The following is a 16,664-nucleotide window of genomic DNA, read 5'->3' as shown; positions in this document are numbered from 1 at the left end:
CGCTCCATCGCCTCCCTCCGCCTACTCTTCCCACCCAGTCCCGATGCCATTCAGTCTCCTCCTCTTGAAGCCAGACTTGTCATTTTTCAACTTTCGCCATTCATTTTTTGTTGCTACCATGTTCATGACTCTGTTGCGTCGGCTCTGTTTGTTTGATAGTTCGAGGCTTTGAGGCAGCCAGCGATTCGTTGGCATTATTTTTTTGTTATTTTGATTTGTGTAAATTGTAATAATGTTTAGTTTTTTTCTTTTTAATATATGAAATTAGTACTTTGCTATTCAATTACTCGAAGCCTACTACGGTACTGTCTACACATAGCACTTCAATTGATTTTGCTAGCAGATAGACTTCTAGTTAATTGCTGCCTCTGGTCTCCTGTAATTATTAGTTGCTTACTCTGTCACTAGAATTTGTAAAATAGTATATATTGCCCTGCGAAATTGTGTAGTGATTATAGTATATCTCTATGAAATGTGAGTTTCTTATAGTATTGCTATGTGGAATTGCCATATGAATTCACAAATTTGTCCTATGAATTCGTAGAATTGTATTGCCCTGTGAAATGTGAAGTGCTTATACAAAAACTATGTCATTATTAGTATTGTCTTAATATTATTTTATATTTTTATCATCATTAATTTCATGACCAAAAATTCGACGTTCGGTGTTGATAAAATTGTGTCTACACTACTATTTTCATTTGATCGATGCTATTAAAGACCTTCGACAGTGTGATTGGTTTTGCTCCACAAGACATGTTCATAGGGAGATAAATTGCTGTGCAGATTGGATGGTCAGTCAATTCAATCATTTAAGTTTAGGCTTCCATATTTTTAGTCCTCCCTCTCTCCCTGCGGGTGATTTATCTTCATATTTGTTGACTGATACTTTTAGTATAGCTTGGTCAAAATTTATGTAATTTGAGAGTTCTTTATTCCGTAGTACATAAAAAAATGTAGTGAAACAAACGAAACCGAGAAGACAATCTAGCCTCTGATTGGTTTAGATAAAAATCAGATTTTAATATATTTTAATAAAATTTGATGAAATATATAATTAAAATAGTTATAAAAATTGTGAATATCAAGAAACAGAACAATAAGTTAACTCTCCTAGAAATTATTCAAATGGGCACTTTGAAAGAAATTACTATCCTTAGATTGTCAGTGTAATTATATTCACATCACATTTTTTATTTCTTAAACCATATTTTAATTGTACTTAAGGTTCTTAGTCTTTGCTTATTATATCACTTATGTCCTTAATGATTTTTCATATTATACTTATCCTCAAATGTTCCATTTGTTGACACATTTTATATTTGATAATAATTTTATGTTCAAAAGTTCTATTTTTTCATCAAAATTTCAAAAAAATTAAAAAATAAAAGCTACATAAAAATATTTTTAAAGCATGAAAATAAAATATTTTAATATAAATCATCATTAAGGACAAGACATACTAATTGAATATAAGAATTCGATGAAAAAAAAGTTAAGAAGATAATTGTTAAAATGAGTAAATATTGTTTAATTACAATTTAAATGTGGTGTATCAAATAAAAATTATGGTGACAGTATAATCACTCTTGTCACTAATATGGTAGAAATTATTTTTTCATTGAAATGCCACTATTGAAAGAAAGTGCCAAAAATATCCTTGGATTGTCACAAATATGGCAAAAATTCCTTTTTCTTTTGAAGAGTAGTTATATTCACATCACAATTTTTATTTATTGCACCATATTTTAATTGTATTTAAGGTTCTTAATCTTTGCTTTTTATAAAGTTTATGTCCCTAATTATTTTTCATATCATTCTTACTTTCAAACTTTTCATTAGTTAATATATTTTGTATTTGATAACAATTTTATGTCCAAAGGTCCATTGAAATGAAATAAAACAACTTATTTTTCATCATATTTTTAAAAAATAAATAAATAAAAAGTGAGAAAAAAATATTTTTTCCTCATTTAAAGCATGAAAACAAATGTTTTGATATAAATCATCATCAAGGACGAGTTCGACAAAAAAAGGTTAAGAAAATAATTGCTACAATGAAAAAGAAAATTGAGAAACTTAGTTGCAATTTAAATGTGGTGTATCAAATAAAAATAATGGAGACAATATAATGATCCTTCATTAAAATGACCAATTTTGAAAGAAAGGACAAAAAATGTCCTTAGATTGTCACAAATATGGCAAAAAATTCGTTGACAACTCATGGAATATTTCAAAATATATATCTAAAGTTATATATTTCATACATAAAGGAGTGATTAAAGTAGAGAAATCATTTTAAATAATTAATAGATTTGTTTATAGTACAACCATGTATTTTTATATGTTGGGTTGGAAAAATTAACGTCTACATAAACAGTTCCCCATGTCAACTCTATCATTTTCTTTAGTCGGAATGGCTGAGGCAGACAAAGGGACTAATAAGACTCACAATGTTTTAGTTGAGAACAAATGAAGTATGATTTAAAGTTTAGGGACTTATGCGCACAAAGTATAAAGTACGAGGACCATTCAAGTTTTTTACCCTTTTTAACTTTCTCAATGTTGCATATATGTGTAGTGATGGCAAAAAAATTCGCTTCGAATGGAGCGAAAAAATCCACCTCGAACAAGTTGGCGGGGCAAGGTGAAGCGCCCCGTCGAGGGTGCCCTGCCCCGAGAAGAAAAAAAAATAAAAAAAAAAGATTAAAAATAATTTTATTTCTAGATAATTTATTCGTTAAAAACTTATTTTAAATTTGTATTTTATTCCCTAATAATAACATAATTCGAACTTTTGAAAATGTAAAAAAATATAAAAAAATTAAATGAGGCAACAAATGGGGCAAAAAGTTGCCCCTTCCCCTCCTCGCCCTGCCTGTTTGGGCAAGATGGGGCCGGGTGGAGGCACCCCCGGTTGCCATCCCTAGATATGTGGAAGCTGGTAGAGGAAATTAATCATGCTTTCTCAATGGATGGAATGTAATCAGTTTTTTAGAAAGCAAGTTGATATATTGGCCTTTTTCCCCTGCCAATAAAATAAATTGAAAGTTGCTGGGTTCGTGAGCCCAAAAAATTTAGACACGAGTAGAATTTTCGAACCCGTCTCGTTGTCATCCCTAGATATGTGGAAGCTGGTAGAGGAAATTCATCGTGCTTTCTCAATGGATGGAATGGAATCAGTTTTTTAGAAAGCAAGCTGATATATTGGCCTTTTTCTCCTGCCAATAAAATAAACTGGCAGCTGCTAGACACAAGTAGAATTCGGGTGTCTTCGGGCTACCGAATGTATAGAAGAACTAGCTCTTGTAAATTTTGACTAGATAATTATTGTAAAGGAAAGTCGACTAGGGAGCTATTTTACTTTCTTAATTACAAATCATGAAAATGGTTACATTTGCAATTAAACGTAATCCAGATTCGGGAATAAAAAAAAAAAAAAAAGAAAGAAAAAGAAAAAGAAGATGGATTTTTTTTCACAATGAACTCAACTCATCGTGCTTGAACTCTTAAGTTCCCAACTATTTTAAATAAGGGCCTGTTTGATACCTCTATTTTTCATGGAAATTTTCCACCCAAATGTATTGTTTGATAACCAAAATTTTCCATGGAATTGTTTTTCTACCCTACCCCCAACATGACCCATTTTCTTGCTTTTTAAGCAAAATCAATCATTTAGGGTGTGTTTGATTACATTAATTTTTCATGGAATATATCAGTTTTTCACCCAAATTCTTACTTAGAGTATTTGATTGCTATTTTTTTCCATGGAAAACATTTTCCAACTTTTGAAAATATGCCTAATTTTCCTTGTTTTTAAGGAAGATATTTTCCTTGGGTAGAGATGGTTTTTATTTTCCACAAAAAATGGAAAACATTTTCTTTTCTAGGTGATATTTTTCATGCTAATCAAACACACCATTAATTTTGGTGGGAATTTAGTTTTCCATTTTCTTTTTTATTTTATTATTTTTTTTTGGCAATTGAAACAAATTCTATCTGCAATTGTAACAAATTATATCCATTTAATTGACAATTTTCATGAAAAACAAAGTTAAACGAACACCAAAGGCTCCAAAATTTCAATATTTTTTAGGTGAAAAATTATATCAATCAAACACATTTAATTGACAATTCACAGTAAAATAAGTTCTAGGCAATTCAGTTCCTTAAAATTCGTTTTCTTTCCACTCAAATTACATTCTTACAATCAAATGAACCCTAAGTAATTTTGTAACTGATAGTTATTTCCGCAAATCTTGGAAAAAAAAAGGCACTTTCAAGAGAGAGAACTTTAATTTGATTTAGATTAGGTTATACAATTAACAGATGAAGTTAAATTCGAACTAATTCACTTAAATTTTATTTCTTTTGTTGACAATTAGAAATCTTAATTTTACCATCAATAACAATAAATTCATAAAAGTAAAATAGTCCCAATGACACACACAAATTTATAGAGGTTTGCCTCACTTTGAATTTTCGTCGCTTCAATAATTCACTATGATAAAAAAAATTATACAAGAAAAAAATTGCACATTCTACCTCTCTTTGGTGCCTATTGTTTTAAAACTTTTTTTACTACATGATCATTTTCAATCATATGTTCACACAATAAAATATTCTGCACGTAAACTCAAAACGTTTTCCTACTTTTTAACCACACATTTTCTAAAAATAATATTCACATTATTTATTTATATATATTTTTTAAATAATGGGCACCAAATAGGGACTCTATTTTTTCTAACCTCTTTTTTATGATGGTAATATAAAACCCTAAGGATAGCTCCATGTTCTAAGATAAATTAGGTCCATCCGCATATTGATTCCGCACAACGACAATAACTAAACCACACTTCTCATGAGATTGATTAAACTGAACCCGAAAAATCTACCATTGAAGGTCGATTGTTCAACAAAGTACATGTCTGATTGTGATCTTAATCACATTTTTAACAAATATGTTATTTTGCAATGCACTTTGTTGGCAAGGAGGGTGACAGTACAATCACAATAGGGGGCACTTTTTAAAAAAAATTTATTCACCCGAATCCCATACACATGCGAGTGTAGGTTGAACAAGTGGACATAATTTTTCTGTGGCAAATCAGCTTAATTCAATAGTTTGAAGCTAAATTGTCACATCTAATTAAAACATTTATATATGCAGACTCACCACTAATTGAAAAAAATTTCTTTTTCACTTTCACCTTTGAGCATGCGTTTAAAATGACCATTATGCCCCTTATTGCATTTCTTCAAACCTTATCCCAGTTTATTTTCTTGGGCGATCATAATGAAGGGCTAATTGGTCATTGCAATAACAACTGATTGCTGAGATTTTCAGCTAGAAGTTGACATTTTCATAATTATCAACATAACATAAATTATATCTTACACGTTGACACCAAAGAATCCATTTTTTGCTAAAATTCTGACCAAGGCATGAGCTAAATAAGGAAATACATCATGAGTATTTACTTTTTCTCATTTTTAGAGCTGAAAAATAAAGTAAAACTTTGGAAATTCAACTCGAGAACTACCACTAAACCTCATTAGAGATCTATCAACTGGCTAGCTAAAATTTAGTCAAGCTTGATTCATTTTACTATTAATCATTTGATATTAAACATAAATAAAAAAATTTACGATCAAAAATCAAAATTATTTGACCTTGACTTCTTCTGAGTTTGTATTTAACTCGATTAACTCAAATTCATTTCAATTAAGTCTCTAAATCAATCTTCAATTGACAAACGAAAAAGAGAAATTGATGCAGAGAAGAAAAAGACAAGAAGGTGAACCTTTCCCATTAAAACCCAACTTTCCAAAGAGTTAATACAATAATTGTTTATAAAATTGAAATTTATATACGGACAACATTTTGGCTTAGAATTTTAATTATATGAACATAAATTTATGCAATTAAATTAATTATTTCTATTTCCTAATTATAATTCCATCTCAAGAAGGAACTCTAAGAGGTAGTTCAGTGATCGGGCCTTTGGTTTACTCCCCAATGGTCACTAATTCGAGTCCCCTCATGGATAATGAGGTGAGTACTCGACTGTAAATTTTAGGGTTCCGTGGGATTAGTCGAGGTTCGCATAAATTGGTCCAGACACCCACAGACATAAAAATTAAAAAAAGAAAAAAAGAAAAAGAAAATTCCACCTCAAGAAGGATATGAAGCTAACAAATGCGTAGGTATGCATGAAGAATTCCTCCATGCTCTTGCATGCAATTTAAGAATTTCTCTTGCTTTCTCCTTTGTCTTTGATCCTCGATCAAAAACTTGAAGTACAAGACACAATTTTGTCACTGCACCAATCTGCAACATTTCTTGTAAAACTCCAGGAGTTGCAGAGAATTTCGATATCGAATGTAGAATTTTTATACCGCTCTTATTTGCTGCAGACGAAACCCTAAGAATCTTTTTCGAAACAATGGCTAATCCTGCACTGTGATTCAACAATTCAGCTCTTCCCTCGGCGCATTGGCATAACAAATCCAACACCATAAGCATCAATTCAGAAGCCCTTTTGTCTGAAGAATCAAGTAAAAGGTCAATCAACAAAGGCACTGCTCCAGCTTCCACTGCTTTGATTCTGTTTCTTCCCCATGGACATACACTGATAAGAGTTTCCAGTGTGGCTTTTGATGCCTTCTGAGAAATTTGATCGTTCAATATATCGACTAATTCGAGGAAAAATTCGGTTCTCAGATTGATTGGTTGATTTGAGTCAGCTACTTCGAACATGGATTTCAGAAGCATGACAGCATAGACTCGAGAATCATAGTTCCCAGATTGCATGATGCTTGTTAAGGACTCGATTAATTCGATATTACTCTCCAAGAGAGATTTAAGGCCGGATCCCGATAGCTGGAGATGATAGAGAATGCTTAAGGCTTCATTACTGGCTCTTCTCAACTCAATCACATCTTCTGATACTTCTGCTGAAGATGCCTCTACGTCTTTTTTCACGATTAACGAAGCTAAGAACTCGGCCGTGCCTGCTGTTTCCATGAATCTTTTATTCGCTTCGTTGTGAGAAGCAATGGATCTAAGTCTTTGTAAGCACTTCATTTGCATATTTGGAGACTTGGCATCATTGAAAAGCTTCAAAAGTTGGGTTTTACTGATTGGAGCTTTCGGGGTCGGAAGCCTCTTGACGCCGTCAGGAGCATGGAGGGTGCACCATGATTGGATAAACCGCCGGAGAGTGATGTTTGGTGTCAATTCTGAACCAATAACAACTTGTTTCGTTACTGGGCAGGTGTTATTTTTCTGAGAAAACAGCCATTTTTCGATGCTCTCCCGATCATATGTTATACCAGTTGAGATTGTAACGGGGTCTTTCATAATCTCTAGACTGATAGGACAGAGAAAGTAGGATGGAATTTCAATTTCATCCATAGCACAAGCAGCTACAAAGATCAAGATTTGGTAAACCTAAGATTCTCACTAAAAAAAAGTGATTATACAATTTTAAGCAAGAAAAGAAGTAGAAAAAATTTGTAAGCTATTAGTAATTTAAAGAAGATGAAGCTGTTGAGGAATTGTATGGATTAGGAGTTTGGAGGATTCGGTTTTATAAAGGGGGAGAGAGAGAGATTCAAAATGGGAAAGTCAAAACACGAAAAATTGTGTTTGTGCAGTTTGTGTGGACAGAGTATAATTTTTTTTTCGTTTTTTTTTTTGGTTATTAAAAGAAATTAAATTTGGACTTTGACTTTCTAAGATGTAATTTGCAAATGACAAGTTTACCAAGTCTTACGAGTTTGTTTGTGGGCATATTATTGGTTGCCATTTCTGCAGTTGACTTTCTCTCTTTAAAAATTTAGAACAGATGATCAAGTCGTGCTTAATTACCATGAAGGAGTAAAAGGGATAAGGATTAGAATTTGGTAATGATGCTACCAAAAATTACTGCCTGAAAGATATCGAACTTGATGATCGAACTTCGAACTTTGATGAACACGAACGATCTTTGAATACCTGCAACAAAGACAACGAGATATGTGTTCGTTACCCCTTCGATATTTAAATCAGAAAGAGAATTATATGCGTGAGGCTATAAACTGGAGATAATGAAAAACGTACCTCAAGAATAAGCTCGAGTTGTGTATTTATAGGTGTTAATGATAGAATCCTAGAGGGACTTATCCTTTTGTGATCCTTATCCTCGTAGGATAAGGAGTTAGTGTTTCATTCCAAGTGTTCAAACATTGTTTGAGTCGAAGAAATAGTCAAATTGGATAAGGATTGTAGGTTGGACAGGATTTGTGTTCTCATAGGTCGTCAGAAAGGCTAGACATAACGACATAACCCTGACCTAATATGCCCGACCTCGCATTGGTGGATTTGGCTGAGGCGAAGTTCGGGCTACGTGCTCCACCTCGGGCCTGATAGGGGCAACGTGCTCGAGTTCGGGATTGATAGGTTTTGGGGTGATCAGGTAAATTCCAATTTTGTTTTAATAAGGGCCGGTTTGGCAAAATTTGCTTCTGAACATATTTAAATAATTTCTTTGAAGTACTTTGATCACTTACAAGAGTTTTTAAATGAAGATGATCTATGATAACACTTTAAAAAGTATTTCTATATAAAAAGTAAAAGTAAAATAGAAATCTTATCAAATTGATCTCAACTTTCGTTGTACTTGCATTCCAGACCGACAACCACCGATTAAAATAGTAAAGAACCACCGGTGCATATTAATTCACACAGTTGGCAGCCCATATTGACCAAACTAGGTTGGCACCGGCTCGAACTGCACGGAGTTTTTTCAATTAATTTTTGTATTATGAGTATTTGCCTGATCATTTTTTTATCATTATCTCTGTTTAAGTCAACCAAAAAAAAGTCAAAATCTCTAGGATTTTCATTTAATGAAATTATTGTATTAATAAATAATTATATGTGCACAATAAAATAAGACTAAATTTTGAGATGAGCTTATTCGTGTGGAATTGGATGAATGGAGTTGTATGCAATCTAACAACTCTAAATTAATACGATACATCTATAGTAATTTACTAACTAGTGGAATGTACTTCTAGATAGTTTAAAAATATTCACTATGTTCATTTAGTCTTATATATTTATTGTTTTATATATTATCAACGAGCTTGACATACATCTCCAATAAATTATTAAATACAACGATGATACTCAAGAGTATACAATTCAATATCAGGATAACCAAAAAATAAAAAAACCTACTATATAAATAATTCTCAAGGAACGCGATTCTATTTTTTTTTTTTTTTTTGGTTAAAAATATTTTTCATTAATGTTTATATGACAAAAATATTAAATTATGTCTATAGAAGATTAATGGAGCAATGTGATTAAGTAATTAGAGAAACTTGAAAACAAAAAGTTGAGCTTTAAAGCAATATGAAGGTCGACCGACCAACTTTAATTTTTATTTTTAAAAAAAATGTCAACCCTTCACATGGCAAATTGCATCAACGACCACTAGCTATCATCCTTTATTGCTTAGAGATAACTTTTTAATTGCTTAATGTGACCTTTAGAGTACTAGTTTTGTCATTTGAATATTTCCAATTCCAAGGCTTTTATTAATATTTTACTGAAACTCAGTCATAGTGTTATTTGTCTGCAAAATTTACATTCAATTGGTCCCTTTTTTCTTTTTTCTTTTCCTTTTTTTTGTTTATAGGTAGAGAGAGATCAATGACAAATTCTTGTTCCCATTGCAACAAATATTATGTAATATTGTATTGTTTTGAATAGTACAATGAAAATACAAATTCAACTTTTTTTTTTAAACGTATTGTGTAATTGATGTTACTAAAGATGCCATGAGACGACATGTAGTGCATCATATTAGATCGTGTAAAAAGTTTAGTATAAGTTATAATAGATATTACTCGATAAGGATTTTATGGTGGATTGAGGAGTGTAATTTATTTATTTATTATTATTATTATTATTATTATTATTATTATTATTATTATTATTTATTTATTTATTATTATTATTTTTTTTTTTAACATTCAGAAGAATGTCCTATATACTATGTATTTCTTATGTTGCCTAAACACACATTAAAGGCCATACTTGAGATTTTCGGGGCATGAGGCGAACTATGAAATTAATGCCCCGTGCCATAGTTTTCACCCTTGCTAGGCAACCGCATTCGCTGCTACCACAGACAAGGCCATTCTCAAGTGCTACTCGTCGCGAAAACTTAGACTAATCAATGCCCCGTGCCATAGCGTCCATTTGTAACAGCAAACAATAAATTTCTGAAACTCCTCACTGTCTTCGTTCAAGTTTGCCAAGTTGTGATAAAATATGATATGCTCATCTCATATAAAAAGAGGGAGAAAAAAAAAACTGGTTCAGCTGCCAAACTGTGTCGCAGGCTAATATTCAACCCAAGTTTGCTTATATTACAACTAAAATATACCCAAAATTCTCACTAGCAAGCATCAAAAAATACCAGAGAAACAAAGGAAAAGGAGAATTATTTCAAACAAACCCAATAATTGAACAAGATATTGAATTTTTTTTATTAATTTCCTTCACACTGATAACAAAAATAACGCCATAGAAAATTTTGTTTGAGATGAAAAGTAGAAGTCACGTATTTTCAGTTATATATACCACTAGATTGTAGAAAATCTTATCCCTGTTTATTGTTACATTGATGAAATAAATTAGGATAATTTCTTACTACATATAGCAGTACTTATCCAGAGAAAAGGGAAAAAAAAAAATTGAAAAAGGATCATTATCATCAAACTAAATCAATTTCAACGGCACAAAGTCCAATAATGACTATAATGTTCCTCACATAGAACTTAACAAAACTGAATAGTACGATGAACAAAATTTTAACCTTATTTCGATCTTTGGTACCATTTAGTACCGTTCCGATATGGATCACCTTGTGTACCTTGTTAAGGTGGGAAGATCAATACAAGGAGAGTCCTTCCACACATCAAAATGTGTTCTTAGGATTTCTCTTGCTTTATCCTTTAGATGTACGGCACAATCTGCTTGTAGCACCATGCACAGCTTCACTACAGTTCCAACCCTCAACATTTCCTGCTGTACCCCATTAGTTCCAGAATACTTAGAGATCACTGAAATAATCAAAATGGCTCTATCATCTGCTGTGTTTGAAACATTCAGAATCCTCCTTGTGATTACTGCAACACCAGCCGCATGATTCAGAAGTTGAGCCCTTCCATCTGCGCAAGAACATAAATGAAACAAGATTCCCAGTATAAGTTCTGTGGTTTTCTTTTCTGGGATATTTAATTCAAGCTCAATGAGCTCGAAAACTGCCCCGGCTTCGATCATCATTATCCGATTTCTCCCAAATGGACAAGTTTTTAGAAAAACGTGTAAAAGGGCATTTAATCCTTGCTGTGAGATATCACCCCGTAGAACACGAACAATCTTGTCGAAAAATTCTGGCTTCAATTTTGCTAGCGTGCTTGAATTTGCCTTTTCGGTAACGGCTTTCAGTGCATATGCGGCGTGCACTTTCAGGGCTACGTGATCAAGAATCCCATCGAAACCTAAAACCCAAGTTAAGGATTCGACGATTTCTTCGTTTTGGGACAAGGGTGTCTTTTCTTGGCCTAATAAACCTCGAATAAGGTAAAACAGACTTAGAGCCTCTTCTAAACCTTCTGTTTGACGTTTCCTATGACATGATATGATAAAATACATCAAGGCCTTAACTAAACCACCTTCCACCATGTAACTTTTATTTCTGTCATTCTCCACAGCGATTCCTTCCAACTTTTGCAGTGTTTTCACTTGCAAATCAGGGAGCCAAAGATCTCTAACAAGATTCAGTACATAAAATTTGCTAAGTGGAGGTTTCGGCGTCGGAATTCGATCAATACCATATGCAGCATTCACAGTGCACCATGCTTGGATCAGACGGCGGAGAGTGTGATTTGGAGTCAAATCTGAATCTCTTGGCAAAGGTTGCTTCGTGACTGGACAAATTGTGTTGTGATTCTTGAATAACCAGTTCTCAATGCTGTCTCGATCGTAGGTGATCCCTGAAATTGTTGTTACTGGATCTTTCATTATTTGTAGAGAAATTGGACAGATGAAATACTCGGGGACTTCAATGTTACTAATTTCCATAAGTAGAAATGCAAAATTAGCGAAGAAAATAAGTCATAAATTTACGAGTATGGAGGAATGAACTAATAAGGAAAAAGTGTGGATGGACAAGAAAATGCTTAATTGCATATTCTGGTAAGAGATTGCGGCTGTTCAAAGAGAAGAAAATCAAAGTCTTACATTCTCATTGGATCTTTCGGTGGTCACATGCAAGAAAATATGGATTTTTCTAACAAAAAAAAAAAAAAAAAAAAAAGTTGAACCCCATCCTTAAGTCCCCCACGATCCCTCCTCTGGAGCATCATGAGAGAGTTTAATCGCGCGATGTACCTCAGCAAACCAGGGAACAAGAGCTGCCTGTAAAATGATGCCCACAAAAAGTCTCAATCCATATTTCAGGAGTCGAACCTTCACACTGCGACTGTCAGTAAGGCTGAGTATACCTCACCCTTATTCTTTGCACCATTGGTATATGCTCCGAGGGGCAAATATGGATTTTTATATTTGTACATCGGGGTTGACTGACCTCTCACAAGGGGGTCCACAACTAAAAAAAAATCGTGGGCCCCCTGTTTTGAGGAGGTCGGTACAATGGGGCGTCACATGTAGACTAACTCAGAAAATATATAGGGTATGTTTGGCTAAATTTAGAAGTTGATCTTATTTTTAAGTAATTCATAACGATAAGTTAATAATTTCTTACTTTTAGATTAAAAAAAAGTCTTATTTCAAAGGAGGTCTTATTTCAAAGGAGAACAAGGATTGGCCATAAATTATTTATTTTATGATTCACTTATAAGCAAAAGTCTAGACTTGTTAAGCTTTGAACAAACACTCTTAAGCCGTAGAGATATACTCCTGAGGTTCCAGAGTAGACCAGCAACCAACGGTCAACTAGCAATTAATGAAATTTAAATGCTCAGACTACCAATATTTTATTTCTGAACAAATATTATTCAAAAGCACGTTGTAACATTTTTGAACATTAATTCAAGTATTCGGCTGACTTTCTAAATTGTTAAATAAAAGTTTTATGACAAAAGATGTTATTTATTACATTATCTTTTAAGGGTATAATCTCAAATCACATTTAATACAAAAATATTAATCAAAAGGAAAGATTTTGAATTATTCCTCTTAATAATATTAACATTTTAATGCTCATTTATTACTAATGAAATGTGAACTTAAGGACAAAGCTTCCAGAAAATAACCATCACCAAGACTGAACATTTTTCCTATTTCATTTAACTAAAAAAATGAAAATAAATAAATAAATAAATAAATTGAAATCCACAATTAATAATTTTAACATGCATTTCATAAGACCCACAATTTTTATCAATTTTTTTCCTCACACATTTACAGGTCATTTGGCGGAGATAAAATTTTTAATAATAATAAAAAAATGTAAAGACGTATATTTTTTACTCTATCCCTATTTTCTATTACTCTATTTATTTGAATATCTAAGTCAAATTAAAATTTTTTAGAAATTCATTGAATCAATGTATAGATTCAAGTCATTTTGCTTTTTTATATGAATACTTTTATGAAATTAAATAAGCATTTACCGGTCAAAAAAGCATTTAGATCTCAAAATCAAATTGGCTCTTCGTCAATCTTTATCAAAGTTTATTATTAAAAAATTATTTTTAAAAAAATCAAACATGGACGAAATTTTAGCCACCATATAGTTGAATTGATACGTTTCTAATTTGGAAAACATAATAGGGAATCATTTTCAACCCAACTATACTAGTCCATGTAAAAGGGGAAAAGAAAGAAGATGACAAACCACTTGAATGCCCACATGAAAAATTGCACATTTAGCCCCCAGTTTTTAGAGCCTACTGCAAAGTCATTTCTAATCTTCAAACTTGACCAATATGTCCGATACATTTGATCGTTTGGGAGTTCCTATCTAACAAGTTATTATGTTGCTAATATTGTCTAAGACGATTTTACCTCTAAATTTTTTTATCATGACCCAACTGCACAATTGATTGAAATTAACTAAGTCAATGAACCATGTGTAAGATACTAAAGGTTGGAGATTTGAAAATCTAAATTTAAATTTAGAGACGACTTTTTAATAGACTCTAAAGATTGGGGACTAGTGTGCAATTAGAAGGGGAGAAGTTCAAGGTAGGGTTTGGATATTCAAAATGAATGACGTGACGATTGCTCTAACCAATCAATCTATAGAAAAATTAGAAACAAAAGTCATGTCTCCAACTGAGTCAAAAGCCAAGTCAACGGTCCAACTGATCACTTGACTCTCCCTCCTAACTGTTCATTTTGTGGTTTCGGATTGAAAGATTGCCATTGTTTGGTCTCCATTTTTTCAAATTATAATGAAAAGAGTAGTAATTTTTTGAAAAATGTATTATTAGAAAGAAAGAAATTTTTTGTAGGGTTACATGTAATATTATTTTATTGAAAAATACGTGATTGATAAGAAGAGAGAAAAAATTAATTTTAATTTAATGGGGACCAAATAGGGACGAAAAACATTGATATATATTTGTCTTAGGATCTTGCTACATGTACATAAAAATTTATATAAGAAAATAAATAATATCCACATGACACTTTACTATTTATCAGTTAAAAACATAGTCAACTTTTTTATCCAATCATTTCCCTCTACATCATTTTTTATAACTGCTTATGTACCATTTTTATGTACAATGAGCAAAATCCTTTGTCTTATACTTTTTTTTTTGATATCAGGTATCCACCTTACAGTGACTAAATTCTGGAGTCTACACCTTGGCCCCTCAAGCTGCAGACAGATTAAACCGTATGTTGTGCCCCAAATTGACCAGTGATCAAGAACCCCCAACTGATGCCTTTGTCTTATGCTTGCAATTTGCAATGGTTGTTGAATGAGAACACATTATAGCTATGTTTGGCTTAGCTAGAAATAAGTTTAAATTAATTTTACACATATTTATGAGATTTATAAATTTTTAGCATACATTTTAACAACTTTTATCAAAATCTACTAATTTTTTTATTTTTTATTTTAAATGAAATGGAAGCTATTCAAGAAACATACTTTCTTTACATTTTTTATATGTATTCTTTAAAACTCATTTTTCTTTAAACTTATTTTCGATTACACATTCTTTTAGTAATATAATTTTGCATGTGGATCAAAAACTTTTTTCTATCTTTTAACTATATATTTTCCAAAAAGATCCATTTTCATAAATTCAATTATCCAAAAATCTATGTCAAACAGGCCTTAAGGTATTATTTAATTATAATATAATTGTAATTGTCTATCCTAAAATCGAATAGATTTGGTAATTTCTTACTTGCAATGAGATTATTTAAAATTGTATTTGTAGGGTTTTATTTCTAATGGGTGGTGGCAATAATGGATGATGTTGTCGACAAAGGTCATGGAGTTCGTGGTTCCTACTTGTTTATTTGCTATAGTGGTAATGCGGGTTGGTGTTGGGTCTGGTAGATCTCCCAAGCTTGAGGACTGGGAAAGAGCATGAACGGTAGTACTCGAAACAAAGGCAACGAGGCCTGTTCTCGTCCCCCTTTGACACTTAAGTCAAATAGGGAATTTGTATCAGAACGTATACTGAAATTGTATGAAAAAACGTACCTTAGCAATGAGTTTTGGTTATGTATTTATAGATGTTAGTAGTAAAGTTGTAAAAGAATTCAACGATCTCTAACCCTTATCCTTATCATGTAGGGTGTTTTGTTATAATAAAAGTGTTTTGTTTTAATTTGAGTCAAACTGTTATAAATAAGTGATTTGAAAGAAGATAAATGCCATAAAGAGTTGTAGTCAAAGCAGGATTGACGTTTTTGGAGCCCGATCTCATGAAGCCCGACCTAAGCCTGTAGTTTGACCTCAATCCTTGAGGCATAGGCCCGACCTTAACATGAAGTCCGACCTTGTGCTTGAGTAAATGTGTGGGGGAAAGATCAAGCTGTATAGTTCGAGTAGGAACTTCAAACTCAAGTTCAAGCTCGCTTTTGCAAGCCAGACGATATTTTGGCCTAAGGAAGATAGTGACAAACTCGACCATATAAGCTCGAGGATTTCAAGCCATATAAAAGTGCTCGAGGTTACCATGACCTGGAGCATGAGGTTGTGAATGGTCGGGCTACACAGCAATTGTACACATCAACATCGTTCTAACTTCATTCACTAATATTTATTTTATAAATTCTTTTAAACCTTTTTATATTCTTTTAGAGATTGTGTTTAACTAAAATTCTAATAATAATAAAATACCATCTTAATCTAAAATCATAAAACTCTAATCATAAAATATTCTCTTCAACAGAAATTTAAAAAAAAAATTGTAATTCTTTCGTGATATGAAAAATGGAATTGTTTTTTTAAGTATTGGTTTGATAGATGAAAATATATGAGAAATTTCAAAATGAATATATATATAACATATAATTTTAGGAGGAATTTGCTTGTTTGCTTGAGTAGTATAAATTCAAAAAAAAAAAAAAAAAGAGAGAGATTTGTTAACATTTATAACTAAATATT

General features: G+C 32.1%; 2 protein-coding genes across 2 annotated transcripts; both read right to left on the bottom strand.

The window, feature by feature from the left end:
* Positions 1-5,792: 5,792 nt before the first annotated feature.
* Positions 5,793-8,083, bottom strand: LOC111399784 (E3 ubiquitin-protein ligase PUB23-like). Its single transcript, XM_023027266.1, has 2 exons — positions 7,877-8,083; positions 5,793-7,431 (listed from the first exon to the last, which is right to left on the bottom strand). The coding sequence occupies exon 2, from the start codon at positions 7,418-7,420 to the stop codon at positions 6,179-6,181; it is 1,242 nt and encodes a 413-aa protein (XP_022883034.1). The 5' UTR covers positions 7,421-7,431; positions 7,877-8,083; the 3' UTR covers positions 5,793-6,178.
* Positions 8,084-10,623: 2,540 nt separating this feature from the next.
* On the bottom strand, positions 10,624-12,270 carry LOC111399783 (E3 ubiquitin-protein ligase PUB24-like). The gene has a single exon (XM_023027264.1). The coding sequence runs from the start codon at positions 12,146-12,148 to the stop codon at positions 10,922-10,924; it is 1,227 nt and encodes a 408-aa protein (XP_022883032.1). The 5' UTR covers positions 12,149-12,270; the 3' UTR covers positions 10,624-10,921.
* Positions 12,271-16,664: the final 4,394 nt, after the last annotated feature.

The sequence above is a fragment of the Olea europaea genome, chromosome 9 (assembly GCF_002742605.1).
Source record: "Olea europaea var. sylvestris chromosome 9, O_europaea_v1, whole genome shotgun sequence".
NCBI lineage: Eukaryota > Viridiplantae > Streptophyta > Magnoliopsida > Lamiales > Oleaceae > Olea > Olea europaea.
The sequence above is the reverse complement of the archived record's forward strand: the minus strand, read 5'-3'. Positions and strand labels throughout refer to the sequence as shown.

Excerpts from the sequence above, each read along its gene's own strand:
- LOC111399784 (XM_023027266.1), bottom strand. The coding sequence starts at position 7,420 with ATGGATGAAATTGAAATTCCATCCTACTTTCTCTGTCCTATCAGTCTA.
- LOC111399783 (XM_023027264.1), bottom strand. The coding sequence starts at position 12,148 with ATGGAAATTAGTAACATTGAAGTCCCCGAGTATTTCATCTGTCCAATT.